The 18,369-nt window shown below is 43.3% G+C and overlaps 1 protein-coding gene and 1 pseudogene across 2 annotated transcripts in view; both read right to left on the bottom strand.

Annotated features, from left to right (window-relative positions):
• The window catches only part of STX18 (syntaxin 18), a 32,043-nt gene that overhangs the window by 10,954 nt on the left and 2,720 nt on the right, over positions 1-18,369 (bottom strand). The window contains exon 1 of one of the 2 annotated variants that reach the window (XM_087875004.1): positions 15,190-17,332. The exons of the other annotated variant lie outside the window; for it this stretch is intronic. Within the exon in view, the coding sequence (XP_087731130.1) occupies positions 15,190-15,396 (207 nt within the window). The 5' untranslated portion in view covers positions 15,397-17,332. Of the gene's footprint in view, positions 1-15,189; positions 17,333-18,369 lie in introns of those variants that run through there. 2 annotated transcript variants of the gene reach the window in all.
• On the bottom strand, positions 7,827-9,243 carry LOC148112734 (uncharacterized; annotated as a pseudogene).

Raw genomic sequence — 18,369 nt, 5'->3', positions numbered from 1 at the left:
ATAATGATCAGCTGTCCTTTGTGCATGAGCTTGTTTTCCGTTTTCCTGCGTGAGCATGCGCTCCGGCTAGCTGATCGTCACGCGTGCATGTGTGCCAGAAACCCAAAAGACTAGCTGGCCAGTGCGCATGCGTGCACTGGAAACTGGAACACCCAGGCTCCTTGACTGCCCAGCCCCCGAGCCCCCCCCCCTTCACTGCTCCCCAGACCCACTGCTGTCAAGGAGAGGGCAGGGGCCTGGAGGGCCTGAGCTACTGCCACTTCTCTGGGTAGCGAGGAGGGAGGAGGAGGAGGAGTGCTGGTGGTGCAACACTCTGGCAGTCCAGACCACGAACAGGCTTTGCTTTCAGCAACAAGTTAAAACGTTTTTTTAAAAAGGTCATTCAGATCAATTCCTACCCAGGAAGGGAATCTTAAACAAAGGTTTAAATCCTGTAGAGGGAGGGAGGGAGGGGAGGGCAGAAAAGCAGGAGACAGTCTGGCTCCCTCTAATGATCAATCTGGCTCAGCTTCTGGTTTGTATCAACAAGGAGGAAAAATGTAAAAGCAGGAGAGGGTTCAGGACTGACTTCACTTTTAACAAGTGCAGGTTGCACATTTTATCTAGACACGGTTGCTCTACGGTTACTGGGCAGGTGTCCTCCTAGACCACGGGTCTGCAACCTTAAACACTCAAAGAGCCATTTCGACTAGTTTCCCACAGAAATCAAATCACCGCCACAAAACCTGGGTGGGCGTGGCCAACTCAATGTCACTCACTCCCACCCAATCACATGACACCCCCCCCAGCCACACTTTTGTGGCTCCGTGTGTTTTCTTTTCTGTGGGAAACAAGTATGTCTGTCTCTGTCTCTGTCTCTGTCTCTGTCTCTGTCTCTCTCTTTCTCTCCCTCTCCCTCTCCCTAGGGGTTCCCTCCTGAACCATTTCCAAAAATAGGCAAGGGTTGGTGGGGAGCGGGGGTTGTGCTGATGTTGTTCTTTCTTCTTTGGATGCCTTTTACCATATTTAAATCAAGAGTAATTTCAGGTGTCAGAGTGTTTACAGTGTAACTACTATTTTGAGACAATCCAGGAGCAAAATACGTCTTACAAACAGTGATTTATATACAAGTCATATATATATACAGACTGTAGGAAGTTAGCACTCACCCCCTTTCCTAGAAGAATGAAATATTTTGGGAAATATCAAAAAGGCAGAATATTATGTTTCCCTGGTTGAGAAATGGAGAAACATGTTTTAAAGACAAAGCAACTCCCACCTTCCTGCCTCCCCCCCTTTGTTAATGGGCCAGAGGCAGAAACTCAATCTTTGACAATAGGACCCATCTGCAACACAATAGCAACAGAAATTAACACAATGGAACCCATCTAGGACAGAAATTCACAACATGTCACCTGGGAAGATTACATCAGCAGCAAGGCTAGCTAAGACCACCACCCCCTGGGAGTCTGACAACCAATCAGGATACTCTTTCTGGGCCCCAGGAAGTTCAAAGACAGAGAAAGCATAAAACCTGGGGACTCGCTGTATCTCGGGCCTTTTCTGTTCAGGAACTCAAGCCATGTGATCCTGTCCACCATTAAACCATCTTTCCAAGCAGTCTCCATGTTTCCAATGTCTTTTTCCCCACTTGGAGCTGAACCCAGAAGGATATTTCTTCCAACAAGACATACATGTGGTGGGCACATACCAGGAAAGCAATCAGTCTTCTTCAACTCTACACAGAGAACTACAATGCAGATACATGAGGAGAGAGATGCCCTCTAATTGCCTCCTTTATATAGATAGCTTCTTAAAGGGCAATAACCCTGCTGACTCATCCTCAGTCTTAAAGGGCTGGTCAGCTTTAAATCATCATTACCCTGACATCAGGTTCCCAGATAAATGAAGCTCTTTTGTCCCCCTGCTGTGGCTCCATTGACTGAACCCACCACTGGCTGGCCCCGCCCCTCACCCTCCCCTCCCAATCACTCCTCGCCTGACCTGAGAAGGTAAGGAAAACAGCGGTGAATTAGCTGGAAGAATAAGAAATGAATGGTCTCCTGTGAAACACTTTAAAAAACAACCAATTAATTCACTGGAAAACTAAGCTGCTATCAGAAAATATGAAGAATTAATCCCACCAGGTGTTTTGATTTCTCAGTATGGACTCAGATGAGACACAGCCTAGTGGGAAAGTGAGTTTTTTACACAAACTCTCCCAGTTGTGATTGGTCACTGATGTTTTATTTCTTTCCTCTTTTCTTCCGCTGCATCCCACATCCCAGCACATCCCTCCCTCAAGCACACAGCTTTTGAGCAACTCCTTTCATTTGTGTAGTTGTATAACTAGAGAGGAAGACAAAGAGGAATGTTTATTTAGATCCCCTCGACACGACACGTCTCACCCTGCCAGTAAATGAAACTCTGCCCATCTTGGGGGCCTGTTTGGGGCGCCTTGCCCAGGTCCAATCCTTGGCCTGCTTGCTTCTGAGTAAGCTACTTGAGTTCAAGGACGCACATCCAGTTTACTTTACTACTTGATTATGATCTGCACAAACAAAGGGAAGTTGGTGTGTGTGGTTGTTAAGACAAGCTTTCCTTCAGAGTTGAAACAATAAATGAAAGCTGCGCCATATAAACCAGACCCACAGACTGGCGTGTGCACATCTTCTATTTCAATATAAGACACATCTGATTTTAATAATATTCCAATTTTTTGTTTTATTGCCCAACTCTAATCAGAACTTCAGTTAATATTTATATTTTCACACAATGATCCAAAACCTCACAAAATGCAACGCAAAAGCAGCTGTGAGAAATGCTAAGAACAATAATTTTTTAAGAAATAGGCAAAATACTTGTTTATTGAAATTGACTTTGTACTGATTAAATACACTTGATTTACAACAATTCTCAATTACTAAATTAAATTTTATTTGTGCTCTTACATAAATATATCCTAGTTTCTTTTTACTCCAGATAAATTATATTTCCACTTATTTCTTTCCCTTTCCATTTGTTCTTAATAAATTTAAAACCCTATCAAGTAAACAAAATGATGGTAATTTGTGAAGCTGACCTCTTTCTTCCCAGCAGAGCTCACGGCCCTCTGTCAACTTCCCTCTGGCCACATGAAACACTCATTAAGGGAAAGACTGATTGGAAGAGATTTTTTTTTTAATAAAACAACTGTTTGGGTTTATGAATTCTTACTTAAAAGTAAATTCCATCTGCATGTTATGAGATTACTTTTGGGTGCCTGAATCTTTTTTTGGGGGGGGGGAGTGCAACTTTTGTCTAGTTAGGAGTTGGATTACTTTTGAAGGTTAAAATGTTTTGGGTGCTGGAAGGGTTCCTGTTCCTGGGCACTTGGCCTCTAAGCAGCTCAATTTTTGAGGGTGGTGGTAGTGGAAACAAATAAAGTGAATTTTGTTGTATGGGTATACTGCGTATACACGTATAATGACAATAAAGTTATTATTATTATAAAGAACTGCTGAAAGTTGCCCTTTTGTGATTTACATGAAATGGTAGGAGTTGGCTCCCATAACAATCCTGCTAAATTCTCAGCAACCTGAAGTTCAATGGCTAAAGAAGGCATACTTAATTCTGCACAAGGGGCATTTTTCTTGACCATTCTTATCAAAATATTTACACCACTCCTACATTGCAGGATCCAACCTGGGTCAGTCACCAGGACCAGAGGTTTAATACTGGAGCCCATCCTCGGGAAGCTTCTCCCTCATCAGAATGTGTGACGTTGCCTGGTGAGAGAGAATTTCTACAGCCGGGGGTGAGGCTGGCATCCCATGCGTTCTGCCGTCAAATCCAGAGGGCTTCATTGTTAATTGCTATTTTTAAACTGTATATAAGCATAACCAGCATAAGCCAGAGATGAATGCAGCAGTATTCAATGGCCTAGCTCTAGGAAAACAGGTCTCTTTCCCTAAGGCTTTCCCCTATACGGTAACAAGAGCAAGGGGCGGGGGGGGGATTGTTTCCATGGCCATTAGCTCCGTTAAGCCCCAAGGGTGCAGCAGGGCTGACTCTGGAGCCGCAAGTGGTCTTGGGAAAAGCCTAAGTCCCAGGAGGTGCAATACGTTATTCAGATGACAACCAGAAACACTGACGTTGTGTCCACCCTCCCTGGTACACAGACAAGAAACATGACTATATGAACTAATTATATTTTATTGTATTGTGAGGCCACTTTACCAAACTTCCACTGCCATTTTTAAACAGCCCAAACAATTAGGGCGGCTCCTCCCTATATTTCTTCCTCTGGGGGCTCCTGCCCTGTTTCCTAAGGGAGCATCCCCTCCCTCATCCCACTACAGATGCCTCAATGGGGGGGGGGGGAGAAGGGTAATGAAGGACCTGAGGGGAGTCTCACTCCCCACTCACTGGCCCACCTTCTGGAACAGCTACGATTTCCAAATTGCCTTCAAGGGACACCCTATGAGGAAGGCAGGGAAGGCAGAGTCCAGCCTTGAGTTTATGAAGTGTCCAACTCTCTCTCCCCTCCCCCCTTCCCATCCCAGGCAGGGACAGTATTGCCTTACCAGCCAAGCCAACCTCCATGCCATTTAAGGTTAGGTGGCTAAGAGTATCAAGACTGACCCAGCAGGACCCACCTCCCGACGACCACCTTACCACTGCTCGGTGAGAGCAATCCTGTCAGAAGAGCTCCATCTGCCAAAGGCTGACCCACCCTTGGCCCCCATTTGTTTCTCTGCTCCCAATCCTAAATACGCCCAACCTCAAACTTGTCAGAAAGGAGAAATACAGCAGTGGAGCATCAGCGTCCTGAGAAAACTAACTCCTCTAGTCCCCTTCAGTTCCGTCTTAATGAGCTAATTATACAATGTACACCAGAGACTGCAGTTTTAGCAAATAGAATAGGGATAGAAAACTGTTAAGTTGGGCGATTGAGGAGGCAGAAGCAAGGTTGTGCGTGACAACAGCTCTTTAATGTAGTGTGAACTTCAGCAAAGGTTACAGTAACACAGCTCCCTTTATATACCTTGCCGGCCAGGGAGCTGACCAATCACAATTGACCCATTGTCTTTCAAATCTCCCGCCGAAACTATATACATAACACCCCTCCCCTCCCAGAAGGCACTCAGGGTGTACATTTGCATACAAAATCACGCAGGTGACCAGGGGGTTCCCTACGCCTAGTTGACCTGGGCAGTTCAGTCTGAAGCGTGGCGTCGAGCTGGTCGGAGGGATCTTTTGTTTCTCCCAACTCCACCAATGGAACCTCCTGGATTACTTCGGGGGCATTGCTTTCCTCGGCTGGGAGCAGCGTCTCATTGGGGCGGCGCTGGACACCAAAGTTTCCAGGTAAATCCCCGGATCTCCACGGGCTTGAGCTAGCTGTTGTGGGAAGAGTTTGGTAGCTAGGGCTTGGACTTTGGAGTTGAGGTTCTGGTTCGGTGGCCAACCTTCTCCGGAATTGATCAATGTGCCTTCGCCAGATCCTCCCGTCTCCCATGTCTACAGTGTATGACTTGGGGCCTGTATTATCCGAAATCGTCGCGGCTACCCATAGGAGCCCATTCGCGTAATTTCTGGAGAACACTGGTGTCCCTATCTGGAATTCCCTCAACTTCTTGTCCATCCCCTTGAACCCATCCAGGGAATAGTTGGGATGTAATCGGTCAAGAATGCACCGCAGCTTCCTGCCCATCAGGAACTTGGCCGGGCTGTGCCCTGTGGCTGTGCATGATGTGGCATGCTGAACAGCCAGGAACTTATCTACCCTGGCCTGCCAATCCCCAGCATCTAACCGTGAGAGTGCCTCTTTGGCTGTTCTCATGAACCTTTCAGCCAGTCCGTTACTGGCCGGACGAAAAGGTGCAGAGAGGGCAAGTCTGATGCTCAGCTCTACCAGGTATCCCTCGAACTGGGTGGCGATGAACTGGGGGCCGTTATCCGATACGATAACGGTATCGGGCAATCCGTGGGTGGCAAAGAGTTTCCGAAGCACCTTGATTACCACTTCGGAGGTCATGGACTGCATTAGAATGATCTCGAGCCATTTCAAATAGGTGTCGACGATCACTAGGAATGTTTGGTCGTGAAATGGGCCAGCAAAGTCTATGTGGAGTCTAGACCAGGGACCCTGGGGTCGTTCCCATTCCCTGACTGGTGCTGTGGGGGGATCTGGTCTGGACTCTTGGCAGGGTTGACACTTCCCCACACACTCGGTGATGTCGTCGTCCATTCATGGCCACCAAACATAACTCCTAGCCCCTTCATCCTTACGATCCCGGGGTGCCCATCATGTAACATGCGCAAAACATTTTCCCTTAAGCATAAGGGAACCACGACATGATCACCCCACAATAAACACCCCCCTTGCATAGACAATTTGTTCCTCTTGGCTGCAAACAATTTAAATTCCCCGCCTTCAGTCTTTCCCGGCCACCCCCTCATGACCCAACTCATGACAGTCTTTAGAGCAGAGTCTCGAGCCGACGCTCTCGTCACTTCAGAAGATGTGAGAGGTCCTGAGTCCAAAACGTCAATGAGTAGGACTGGTGTCCCTGGTGGGGAGTCATCTAGGATGGATGTCCGGTAGCCGGCATTGGCTGAGGGCATCGGCGTGCCCCAAACTCAGTCCGGGTCAGTGGACAAGGCGGTAGGAATATGCTGCTAGAAAGATAGTCCAGCGAGTCATCCGTGGAGACAAGGCAGCGGGGGTGGACCGATCCCCAGCCAGGAGGCCCAAAAGCGGCCGATGGTCCATGACAAGTTCGAAATTCCGCCCAAACAGGTATTTGGGGAATTTCTTTACTCCTGAGACGGCAGCAAGGGCCTCTCTGTCCAGCTGGCTGTAGTTCCGCTCAGCGCTGGACAGGGTGCGGGAATAGTAAACTATGGGTGCCTCTAGTCCATTCAGTAGTCTGTGGCTCAGGACGGCCCCTACTCCAAAAGGGGACGCGTCGCAGACTAGTACAAGCGGAAGCGTCGCATTGTACTGGATAAGGAAACTTTCCCCGGACAAGAGTTTTTTCACGGCGGCAAAAGCAGCAGCCTCAGTCTTTCCCCAAACCCAGGGTGCATTTTTAGCCAATAGTCGGTGTAGGGGTTCAGCTACCGTTGCCTTCTCTCTCAGGAAGATGGCATAAAAGTTAAGGAGACCCAGGAAGGTTTGTAGCTCCGACTTGTTCTTGGGGGTTGGTGCATTTTTGATGGCCCTAATCTTGCTTTCGGTGGGGTGAATGCCTGTTCTGTCCACCCAGTACCCCAGGAACTCAACAGAGGGTACTGCTATCATGCATTTTGTCCGTTTGACCCTGAGGCCAGCACTTCTGAATTTCTCTAACACTAGCCTTAGTCGGTCCCCTAGTTGTTTTTCATGTGGCACTGATAAGGACATTGTCAAAATAGGGGACTACCCCTGGAAGTCCTTGTAGTAGGCGTTCCATCGTACTTTGGAACAACCCGGGGGCTACGCTAACTCCGAATTGTAGCCTAGTGCATTTGAAGGCACCTCTGTGAGTTACGATAGTCTGTGCCTCCGTGGTACTGCCATCTACTGGCAGTTGCTGGTATGCCTGCGCAAGATCAAGTTTTGCAAAGATCTTGCCAGGACCCAGCAAATGGAGTAAATGGTGCACGATTGGGACAGGGTAAGCACTCTGCTGGAGAGCCTTATTAATTGTGCATTTGTAGTCAACGCAGATGCGCACAGACCCGTCAGGCTTGATGGGTGTCACGATGGGGGTCTCCCATTTGGCATGGTCTACTGGGACTAACACCCCCTGTTTAATTAGTTTGCCAAGTTCCAAGTCAATCTTAGGCTTTAGTGCGAAGGGCACCCGTCTAGCCTTAAATCAGATTGGGGCTACATTGGGGTCAAGATTAAAAGAGATAGGGGTCCCCACGTATTTGCCCAGCTGGTCATCGAACACATCCTGAAACTCTTGCATCAGGTCGTCCCTCAGGCTGCTGTCACTCCGGGCTGACTCACCGCTTGCGCTGTGGACTCCGGTGAATCCCATTCCAAGGGCCTTAAACCAGTCCAGCCCCAGGAGGCTCGGTAGGCGTTCGCTGACCACGATGAGGGGAAGCTTCTTCCAGTGCTCTCCATACTCGACCTGGAACGTGCCAACTCCTTCCACGGGATGCAGTTTCCTTGGTAGTCCCAAAGCTGGTGCTGTAGTTGGCCCTTCTTTAAACTGGATATCGCTGCTTTCAGGGTGGCCCAGGACATGATGGATAGAGATGACCCGGTATCGATCTCCATTTCACAAGGGCTCCCCTCTATTTCCACCATGGTGTGGACCTTCTTCTCGATGGTCGCACTGGCTTGGCCGACTCTGGTGCTGCAGGTCTCGTGATTCCAGAAGCTCGCGCCCTTTTTTGAATCACCATCTTTGTTGGCCTTCTTATGCCGCGTCTGCTCCGACGCGGCTCCGCTCCTTGGCTTGTTGTTGGATGGTAGACTCGCCCGGCAGACCCTTGCTAGATGTCCCTTTTTGTCACAGTGTCTGCAAATGGCATCCTTGAACTTGCAAGTCTGCCGTTGGTGGGAACCTCTGCAGCTTGCACAGTTCTCCCGACGCTCTTTCTGCTCCCTTCTGTGCCGTTCCGTTTGGAAGACGTCCTCGTCGGACTCTTCCTTGCTGTCAGTCTGGGTCACCTCGTGGTGCACCGGTGTCGACCTTGGCGTCGCTTGCAATGGTGCTGGCCGTTGCAGCGTCTCTGCAGCCTTGGTGGACGATTTATGTGCTCTTGCCTCGTCGAGGGCGATGTGCAACGTAAGATTGGACCTGGCGAGCAGTCTTCTCTGTAGGCGAATATCTCTCACGCCACAGATTAGTAGCTCTAGGAGCGCATCATCAGTACTCGCAGTGCGTCGCTGCCTTGCGCAGGGCAGCCATGTAAGCGCTGATTGGTTCACCTTCTCGCTGCAGTCGTTGCCGGAACTCGTACCTCTGTACGAACCTGGATGGTACAGGGGCGTAGTGGGCCTTCGGCGAAGCTTGCAAGGCCTGCCACGATACTGTCTGGACCGGGGTTGGTTCCGATAGTGACTCAGCCATGTCCGGTCCACAGTGGCTCAGGAAAAGTGCTCGCTTCCTGTTGTCGGAGAGGCCCTGTAGATCGCTGGCCTCCAGGAAGCATTCAAACTGAGCCATGTACGACCCCCCACTTCTCTCTGGCCGGGTCAAAAGGTGTTGGCGGTACATATGCAGACATCGTGGTAGTCCTGCTCTGTACGGGGCTCGTCCGCCTGGCTGAATCCATAGTTCTCAGCTCTTTCTCGGCTTGCTTCTTGTTGCCTCAATCCCACCTTCGTCGCCAATGTTAAGTTGGGCGATTGAGGAGGCAGAAGCAAGGTAGTGTGTGACAACAGCTCTTTAATGTAGTGTGAACTTCAGCAAAGGTTACAGTAATACAGCTCCCTTTATATACCTTGCCAGCCAGGGAGCTGACCAATCACAATTGACCCATTGTCTTTCAAATCTCCCGCCAAAACTATATACATAACAAAAACCATATCGGATTGAAAATTAAAAAGCTTTAAAGAAAACCCTGAAGTCCCACTCTGTGAGCTGCTTCCATCTCTTTCTTGAGGGATTGCTCAAGAACAAAAGTTTCCAAGATTCAAAAAAAATGGTAGCAAAATGAATTAACAAATAAACAGCCAACCAAACCGAGCACACTAAATACAGTTAGATATAAATTCCTCTTTTAGGCTGTGGTCAATTGAGGTCTAGACAAAGCCCTCTGCACATTCACTGCTTTGTCTCCCGTCTGCTCCAAGTTTGAAAAGGTAATTGAACTCAGCCTGTAATTACAGGATTAGACACAGATGGCCTCTCTAGGTTTCAGGGGAAGAAGCCCTGTTTGCATTCATTTTATGATTGCTGTAAGGTCAGACTTTTCAAAATATACTTTCATCTGTTAAACGGTTTCTTAAAATCCCCAGGGTAGATCTTCAATAACTGATGTTTTAAGCAATTTCAGCCTATCAGATCTCCCTTTGAATATAATAAGTTGCTCGTTTTCTAGTATTACATACATGCATGTAGGTTAATTGCTACATTCCGCATATTTTCAAAATTGCCTTTTAAAAAAAAAATAGATGTTTTTATTAAATAGGCATAGGAATTAGACAAAAATGTCTTTTATTTCAGCATGAGCATCATCTAATTACTGCAACAATGCACAGTTGCTCAGCTAATTATAACAACAATTACCTCATGAGCAGCAATCAGCAGATCAACCAAGTGTACCGCAGCAGAAACCCAGGGCCAGGACTGCCCTGATAGTTTGCTCTGAAGGACGCCTGCAGAAATTTCAACAAAAGTAACCCAGGGTGATGTTACAGCCAGTGTGTGTGTGTGTGAGAGAGAGAGAGGAGGGGGGGGGGATATTCAAAGCCACGATTAAACTTGAAAGGGGCAGGATTTCTCTGACGCTCTACTGGGAAGAGCTCTGTTGCTCAAGTTAAGAGGGCCAAATGCTGAACACAGCAGAGAATGCATCCATGTATCCTTCTTTGGCCAAACTGCAAAGAGGTGAATGTGCTGAAGAATTGGCATCACTGCATGCCTGGGAGGGTGGGGACGACAATTTTCATACCAAAACAAAAAAACAAAAAAACCCCAAGTTTTTAAACATTATTTGTCTAGGTAACATAGAAAATAATTCATTCAAGTGAACCAACTTCTATTCTGAAGCAGCTCACATTAAAACCATGTGTCTCCCAAGAATTCAAATATCACTATCACAATTATTTTATGTTTAAACTGAAAAGTCTCCATAATTCAGAGGGATCAAATTATTATTTGTATATTCCTCATATTTTTCCTCCAAATCAAAAATACTGAATTTCCATTCTAGAACTAATATATTAAATCTAGTTTTCAAGGGAAGTCACAAACTTCTTCTAAACTTCCTATCATTTCTAGGCTAAAATAAATATCATAACATTATCAACCACCCTTGTATCAAAATACAACAATGTGTAATTGTTCAAACCATCCACACTGAATGAACAAGAACATTCAACAGATTAATTTTACTTATCCTATATTAATATTTTAATTGGATAGATGATACATGTGGGAAAGGAAGTAAGTTTGAAATTAATGCCAAGCACATGCTGTTTGGTAAACGAATGATCTTCCTTGCACACTTTAATTCATCTGTGGCTCTTTATCCAGAGAGCCCGCCCACCCAATGGCGACCCATGGCTATGTAAGGCAATTGATTCTATTGCCAGCCCATGGGTGACGGCAATTCCAGCCACCTGAGTCCAGGATCTCTGAGGTAGAAGCCAGAGGCCAATTTGGTCTAGTGGTGAAGGTGCTGGATTAGAAACTGGGGGACGGTGAGTTCTAGTCCAGTCTTAAACATGAAAACTGACTGGGTGACCTTGGATCAGTCCCGCTCTCTCAGCCCAACCCACCTCAGAGGGTTGCTGCTGCTGTTGTGGGGAAAATAGGAGGAAGCAATATTAGATAGCGTCACTCTGTCACTGAGTTTCTTGTACAGTAATAAAGGCAGGATTAAAGTAATAAAGGCAGGATTTAAAAAACTAGATTAAAATTTATCTAGTCAATAGGTAAATTTCTCTTTCTCACCTCTCAAGCTAATTCAGATAATCAGCCTAATACTTGTTGAAAATGAAAAAGAGCATACATATACACACCTGGACGTTTGCTACCTGCTAAATGCCAAAACCGTAACAAGGCAACCCTTTCATTAAGTGGAGAGAAATTCATAAAGTAGCCTGAGGACATATGAATAAACCACAAGTCCCATATTTAGCCAGAGATTTGGGAGGTGAGAAATCATGTTAGGCTCCAGCAAATGGTTTCAGGTCACTCCTTCATTCATCCATTGGCAACCTTCAGTCTCAAAAGACTACGGTATCGTGCTCTGGAAAGAGGACTTAAAACAGCATTTGGTATGACTAAAAAGGCCAATTCAAGAGTGGCAATCCCATATACACTGAGGTCACTCCTTCATAGCAAGAGATATTGTTATGAAAGAACAATGGTTGATTCTCCATTTAATGGAAACATAAAATGATAATTAAAAGATTACTTGGGAATCATGAATAATTATTGATAGGTGATTGTCTATATTTATCATTTCATCACCAACATCCCAAGAATCTTTAAACCAGTTCTACAAACCCATGATTAGGGATTCAACTGTGTGTTTAACGTGGCAAATTTTTTAAAAGGCTGCATGACCAGGGGTTTATTTTCGAGGCGTTTATTGGTTTGGCAGAAAAGGGGCCAGCCTCTGTTGACATTCTGCTTGTGTGAGTCCCCCAGCCTTAGACTCTTAGTAAAAGGTAACGGGAAAGGTTCCCCTCGCACATATGTGCTAGTCGGTCCCGACTCTAGGGAACTAGACTCTTAGTAAAGACTAAAGACTCTTAGTAAAGAGGAATAAATGTAAATAGGTTATGACACAACAAAGCTAAATCTACTAATTTTATTTATCAGTGGAGAAATAAGATGATATTATCTAGAAGCAGATAAGGAGAATAAGATTTAATGGATAATTTGTAAATTTGAGTTCTTAACAAAAACTGAAAAGATGAAACAATTACAAAAGAAAAATTATTATTATTTTATTATTATTTATTAAATTTGTATACCGCCCTTCTCCTTTCGGACTCAGGGCGGTGAACAGCCAAAATAAAAACATTTGTACAAAAGTTAAAATAATTATTTAAAACTAATTAAATAGAATTTGGCCCATAATTTAAAACATATCAATTAAAATCAATATCAAATGTTAAAACCAACATGGTTTTATTCATTGCTAGTCATTTCATTTTACAAATACTGCCTCAACCTTCATCTCAAGAAAATAATTTAGGGAAGTTTCAGGATCTTCTCATAAACTAATGCAAAAAAACCCAAACATTCAGATAACAAATAAGAGATTATATAACTCCGTGCAAAAAACTGAATTATTTTGTTATAAGCAGCACCCAATAATCTTCCTTGCCCCTTTCAACCACACAAGAATTTAACCTAAAGAATTTAACCTAAATAGCAAATGTCAGTTTTGTTTACTATAAACTAAATGATAGGTAGCATTTTTGTTCTATCTGCTAAAATTTGTTCTTAAACACAACTTTTTTAACACCTCCCTATCAAGACATGGGCAAAAAAAGGAGGAAAGGGCAGTCCAAAGTCAAAGGGAATTTAATATTAATAAAAAATCATGTAGCTTTTTTTTTCAGATCTCGGCAACAAAGTTTTGAAACAGGATTATTTCAAGAATATGCACATCTGTTTAATATTACAAGCCAACTGTCAACATCCTAACTGAAGTTCTAATTTAATGTTTTTTTCTTTCTTGATGTTTTACCTTTAATCAATGCCTTGTGAGAGTATCAGCTTTCTATATGAAACTGTTAAATATAATGAAATGTTATTGCAGCATGTTTACAAAATCATAGTTCGAGAACTTTGTATTTTTCTAAAGCCTGACCACAACTTAATTATCTGCAGGACATTCCAGCTTGCAAATGTAAGCCCCAGTTCTTCATCTGTACTAGCTACATCTACTGCAAGAACACCGAGCCTCTGCACATGCCACAACACGGGGTTTTCTTTCCAAAAGGTAGCATTCGGGCTTTTAAGCATGACCGTTCTTTTAGTTAAACATTCATTTTGGTGCTAATGATTAGGTTGTCTTCATGCTTCCCTGTCTGGTTACTTTCATCCCCTCACAGGTTTGCTTGAGTTGCAAAACCAAGGGCGCAATGCGGGAATAAGCGCAGAGACTCATTTGAAGGAGGCAAGATGTATTTAATTGAAGAACAAAAACTGCAACAAGCGCACATAGGGAAGGGTGTTAGCACTTCATCGCCACAATTTCTTTTCAAACAACTTTGAAAAGACAACAACGTTAAGAGACAACAGTACAGAAATTTCAAACTCATTTAATATGTACAAACTGCACAGTAAGGTGACATTTTTAATTACTTTACTTACTTTAATTAGCCCTGAAAACTAAATTAACACAAAGGGGCCTCATTTGATCTACTGTATCAAACTGGGAAACATGCTGTCTTATATCCAACACAGGTTACCAGCCATGCCACCAAACAACAAATCTGGGGACAAATTTTGCCTCCAATTTGGCCCTGATGACAGGGCCAAAATATAAGAAAGCACTCCCCATCCAATAATAAAATCCTAATACATTTATCAAGTTCCTGGCTCTCATGTTTAAAAAGAGTCAGTTTCAATCCTAACTTTCATTTTATTTCTACAAAATCCCCCCAGGATCCAGAAGTTTGACAGCCATCTCTTATCTAAAATTCCTTTGTACTATTTTATTTTCCTTACAAAAACAAATTTGATATTTACACTAAAATAACACATTCAGAAATTTATAACAAAAACACGAAGCTGCATTTATTATATTTAGTTGAATAACTGAGTTTGAATGCCATGTTGGATTGGACTGTGTTGAGAAAGTATTTGCCTCCCATGGAATTTTCTATAATTTAATTCAGGATAAGCAAATATCATTATATCTTTAAGATCTATTTCCAAATATTATAACTTTGACAGTTCTCGCCTCATTATTTTTAAACAGCCAAGTTAAGTGAAACTTAAATAACGAAACAGTATTAAATACTGTATAGTGGCTATCATATTTGGAATTAGATTTGAAAACTTTGCTCAGCAAAGTTATCTGAGATATTTCCTTTTATTTTTATTTTCCTTCCTTCCTTCCACAGATATTTTCCTTCCTTCCACAGCTTACTGCTTTTCCTCCTTCACAAAACATAGAAATGTGCCACGATAAAGTGAGCTTGGAAGGTGTTCAAGAGAGACAAAGAATGAAGTTTGCCTAGAATAGAACTTTAAAATTTAAACAAAGGCAATGCTCGCAAGAAACAGTTAACAAGATGACAACATTGTGAGAAATTCTGGTACTGGTAAATGGTAAGAAATGAGATCCTCAAAGACATTCTTCTACAAAAGATTGTTTATGAACAATCACCACCACCACCACCACCCAAAAAAACTGAATTGCTTCTGAACCTTTCTGTGGAACATACAAAAGCACAAGCTTCCTAGAAGGACCTATCCAAATGGTCCCATTTACGGAGTTCTTCTGAACAGATTTTCATCTTCGTGATATCGGTTCACAATGAAAACATGTCCCTCTTGCAAATTAAAAGGTCGTGAATCTACTCACGTGCATTAGCAGATAAAGAGAATTGCAAAAGACTGCATCCGTCTCTCTCGGCTCCGAAGGCCAGGCCAAGCTCAGGGTCTGCCCTCTGCGCTTTGCCCACTTGCAAGCTCCGGAGAAGAGCTGGCAGCACGACAATCTTCCAACACACAAGCCAGGCTGGGATGGTTCACCCGCAGGATCATACGCCAATGAATGTCCCGGAGACATTAAAGATGAACGCACAGCTAAAAATGAGTCTTGCCTGGGAGCTTCACAAAGAAGGTCTTGTTTTTTACAGTACTTACAGGACCTAGTACAGAGATGGGGAAACCACTGGTCTGTACAGTCCTGTGGAATAAAATATTCACCCTCTGATTTTTTTGCGTATCTTTTACACTGAATGTTACCAGAACCTCTTGAGATCCTGCTGATACATAACTAGAATCTGAGTCAGCAAGAGCCCCCAAAGTTCGGTGCTTATTTCATTTATTCCTAGACAAAGTCATCCAGCCTGCCACGTGCCCATAGGGCCAAGTAATCAAACCTTCCCCATCACTTACGTTAAAGGGAAGATGCGTGAGGGCTTCATTAAGCAATAAGGGCTGATGTGGGCCAGTCCTGTCCCCAGCTGACTCCTCTTGTCATAATGCAGGGGTTGCCACATGGGTCCAAGAGGCATGTTTGAAGACCTTCATTAAAAAGTTTCTGATGTCGATCAGTCTGGAAAACACTACAGACCGATTTCTGAGGCTTCAATCCACAGTCTTGAAATGGAAAAGAATCTCAAGGGTGCTCATCCAGTCAAAATCACTCCAAAACTGAACTCTAAAATTGCTCTAGATGCCATGAAGAATCTCAAAACAGGACCCTCTAAGCCTCTCTTGGCTTTCCTGTCATGGGGTTCGTGATTCCATCATTGGAAAGGCACTGACTAAAAATGGGGCTCCTGAGAGGGTAGTAAAGCAAAAGGGCCCCAGTGCTTCCTTCCAGTGTTCCAAGAAGCCCTTCAAACACCAGGAGAAATGCGATGGACACAGGTAAGATAGCAAGGAAACTTCCTGGGTTACAAAGCTGCTAACGTCCAATGGAAACAAAACCATGAATTCCACAACAGTTTTTATGCCACCCCATGTACAAAGGTGGCAGCATTGTGATTCCAGGATGCTTTGCTGACTCAAGGCCTGGACTGTTTACTGTCCCTGAGGAAGCATTAGCTCCACCTCGGAGCATCGGGCCATCTATCCTTCAGCTGAAGCACAAGAGAACTCTGCAGCAAGACAATGATCCCTTACAAAACAGAAGAGAGAGAAGCCTACAAGAGAATGATAAAGAATCAAACCAGCACTTTGGAAAAGCCAAAACACGATTCAGACTTAAATCACACAGAAATGTTGTGGTGGGACTTAAGATAGGAAAGCCGTGTAATAAAAAACCCCAAGTGTTATCAAACAAGTCTGCAATGAAGCAATGGGCCAAAATGCCTACATAGCAAAGTTAAAACATTAACGCTAATTATAGGGCTGCAATTATTACTGATATGTTGCTGCATCAGTTACTGAATCTTAATTTTTTTTTTACACTGGAACATAACATGTGGGAAGACTTTTGTTCATGATTTACCTTAAACAAGCACCAAAAATTGGAGCTACTTGTTGACTCACACTAAACTCCCCTTTAAAATTTAAAAGGGTCCATGAGCTTTGATATTACTCAATGGCAAAGATTTACAAAACTTCAATATATTGCAAAGAAGTGAATTCTTTTCACAGAAATATAAAAGACAGATAATCAGACACACATTACAAAAATTGTCTCCCACAATGTATACATCAGAATCACATTACATGAACAGTAGAGTGAGTCGATTGTGAAATGGGTGGCTATGTAAATACAATTTATAAATAATAAATGAACAATAGACACTCTTCAGTCTTTTCTCAATAAAATTACTGATTGTGTTCTTACTATCCACCATTTAATTGCTGCTGTTCTTGTTTGCTGCATTATTTAGTCTACTTTTAACTTTGATATTGTACTGGCATATTTTATTACGGTCATATCTTTTGGTTATTCGTATTGTATTTTAAAATTTAGCATGGCATCCTCAAAGAATAAATTATAAAAATAACTAATCCTTGGTACTTCTGGATTCAACCATTTTTCCACAATGCCAAAGTATAACCTTGTTTGTCTCAAACGCTGGCCAGAGAGGTCCATTGCAATCAATCCATACAGATAAATGTTCTCTTCATAATAAGGGCTCAGACATGCTGATTTCAGCCTCCTAAAAATATAAAATAATAAACAACCAGATAAAAATAAATCAGGCTGCTAAAACCTCCTATTAAAAAGTGAAATAGGAAGGACCAAGCAGGTAGTCCTATTTTTTTCCCACGGCAACCGGGTGGCTCTGGGTCTCCCTGCTCCTGGGCTAGGCATGCAGGAGGGTCACCCACTGAATCATGCCAACCTGCTGTGACAGTCAGTGGCCTTATCTTTGAGGCCAGGGCTGCCCGGACAAGACCCATCAATGGAGCGTTTTCACAGCCGTCTGAGGAAAAAACCGACTTGCTAAATGTATCTGGTAAATGGCTGCAAAACATCCAGAAAAAGAGCCAGCTTTTTTAAAATGTGTAAAGTAAGAATGGTTGCTTCAAATCGCTGAACAGAATTCATGTGGTATATGCCATTTCCTTATACTCAAAACAGAAACAAATTACAAAAACTAATTTCTGTCTACACTGTATGGATTGTACAATTACTGTTCCCATACGAATGTAACAAATAATAACAATAATAATTACAGCCAAACTATTTCAGACACCAAAACTGAATAGTATATCTAAACAGTGTTTATGAATTGCCCCAATTTAATTTACTGCTTAAATCTGATTGTCTCTTAATTCTTAAATAATCTGAATAAGTTTATTGCAGAATCCAATAACTTTGTTATTGTAATTTTATTGTTTTATGGCCATTTTTCTATAGAAAGAATAATTTTAGCACATTTCCTTGTTTACACTAGATTTTCAAAATATTCCCCATGAATAACATGTATGATATAACAATTATGGTATTTACAACAAATAACAGATACATGTAAAAAATATGCATGATAAAGCAATTCCACTGTATTGTTTAACTTACATTGTTATATCAGAATAAATAGGACTTCAGCCATGAACAATTGGAGGAAAGCCT

This window comes from Pantherophis guttatus, chromosome 8, assembly GCF_059756535.1.
Source record: "Pantherophis guttatus breed Tessera chromosome 8, ASM5975653v1, whole genome shotgun sequence".
Taxonomy (NCBI): Eukaryota; Metazoa; Chordata; class Lepidosauria; order Squamata; family Colubridae; genus Pantherophis; species Pantherophis guttatus.
The sequence above is the reverse complement of the archived record's forward strand: the minus strand, read 5'-3'. Positions and strand labels throughout refer to the sequence as shown.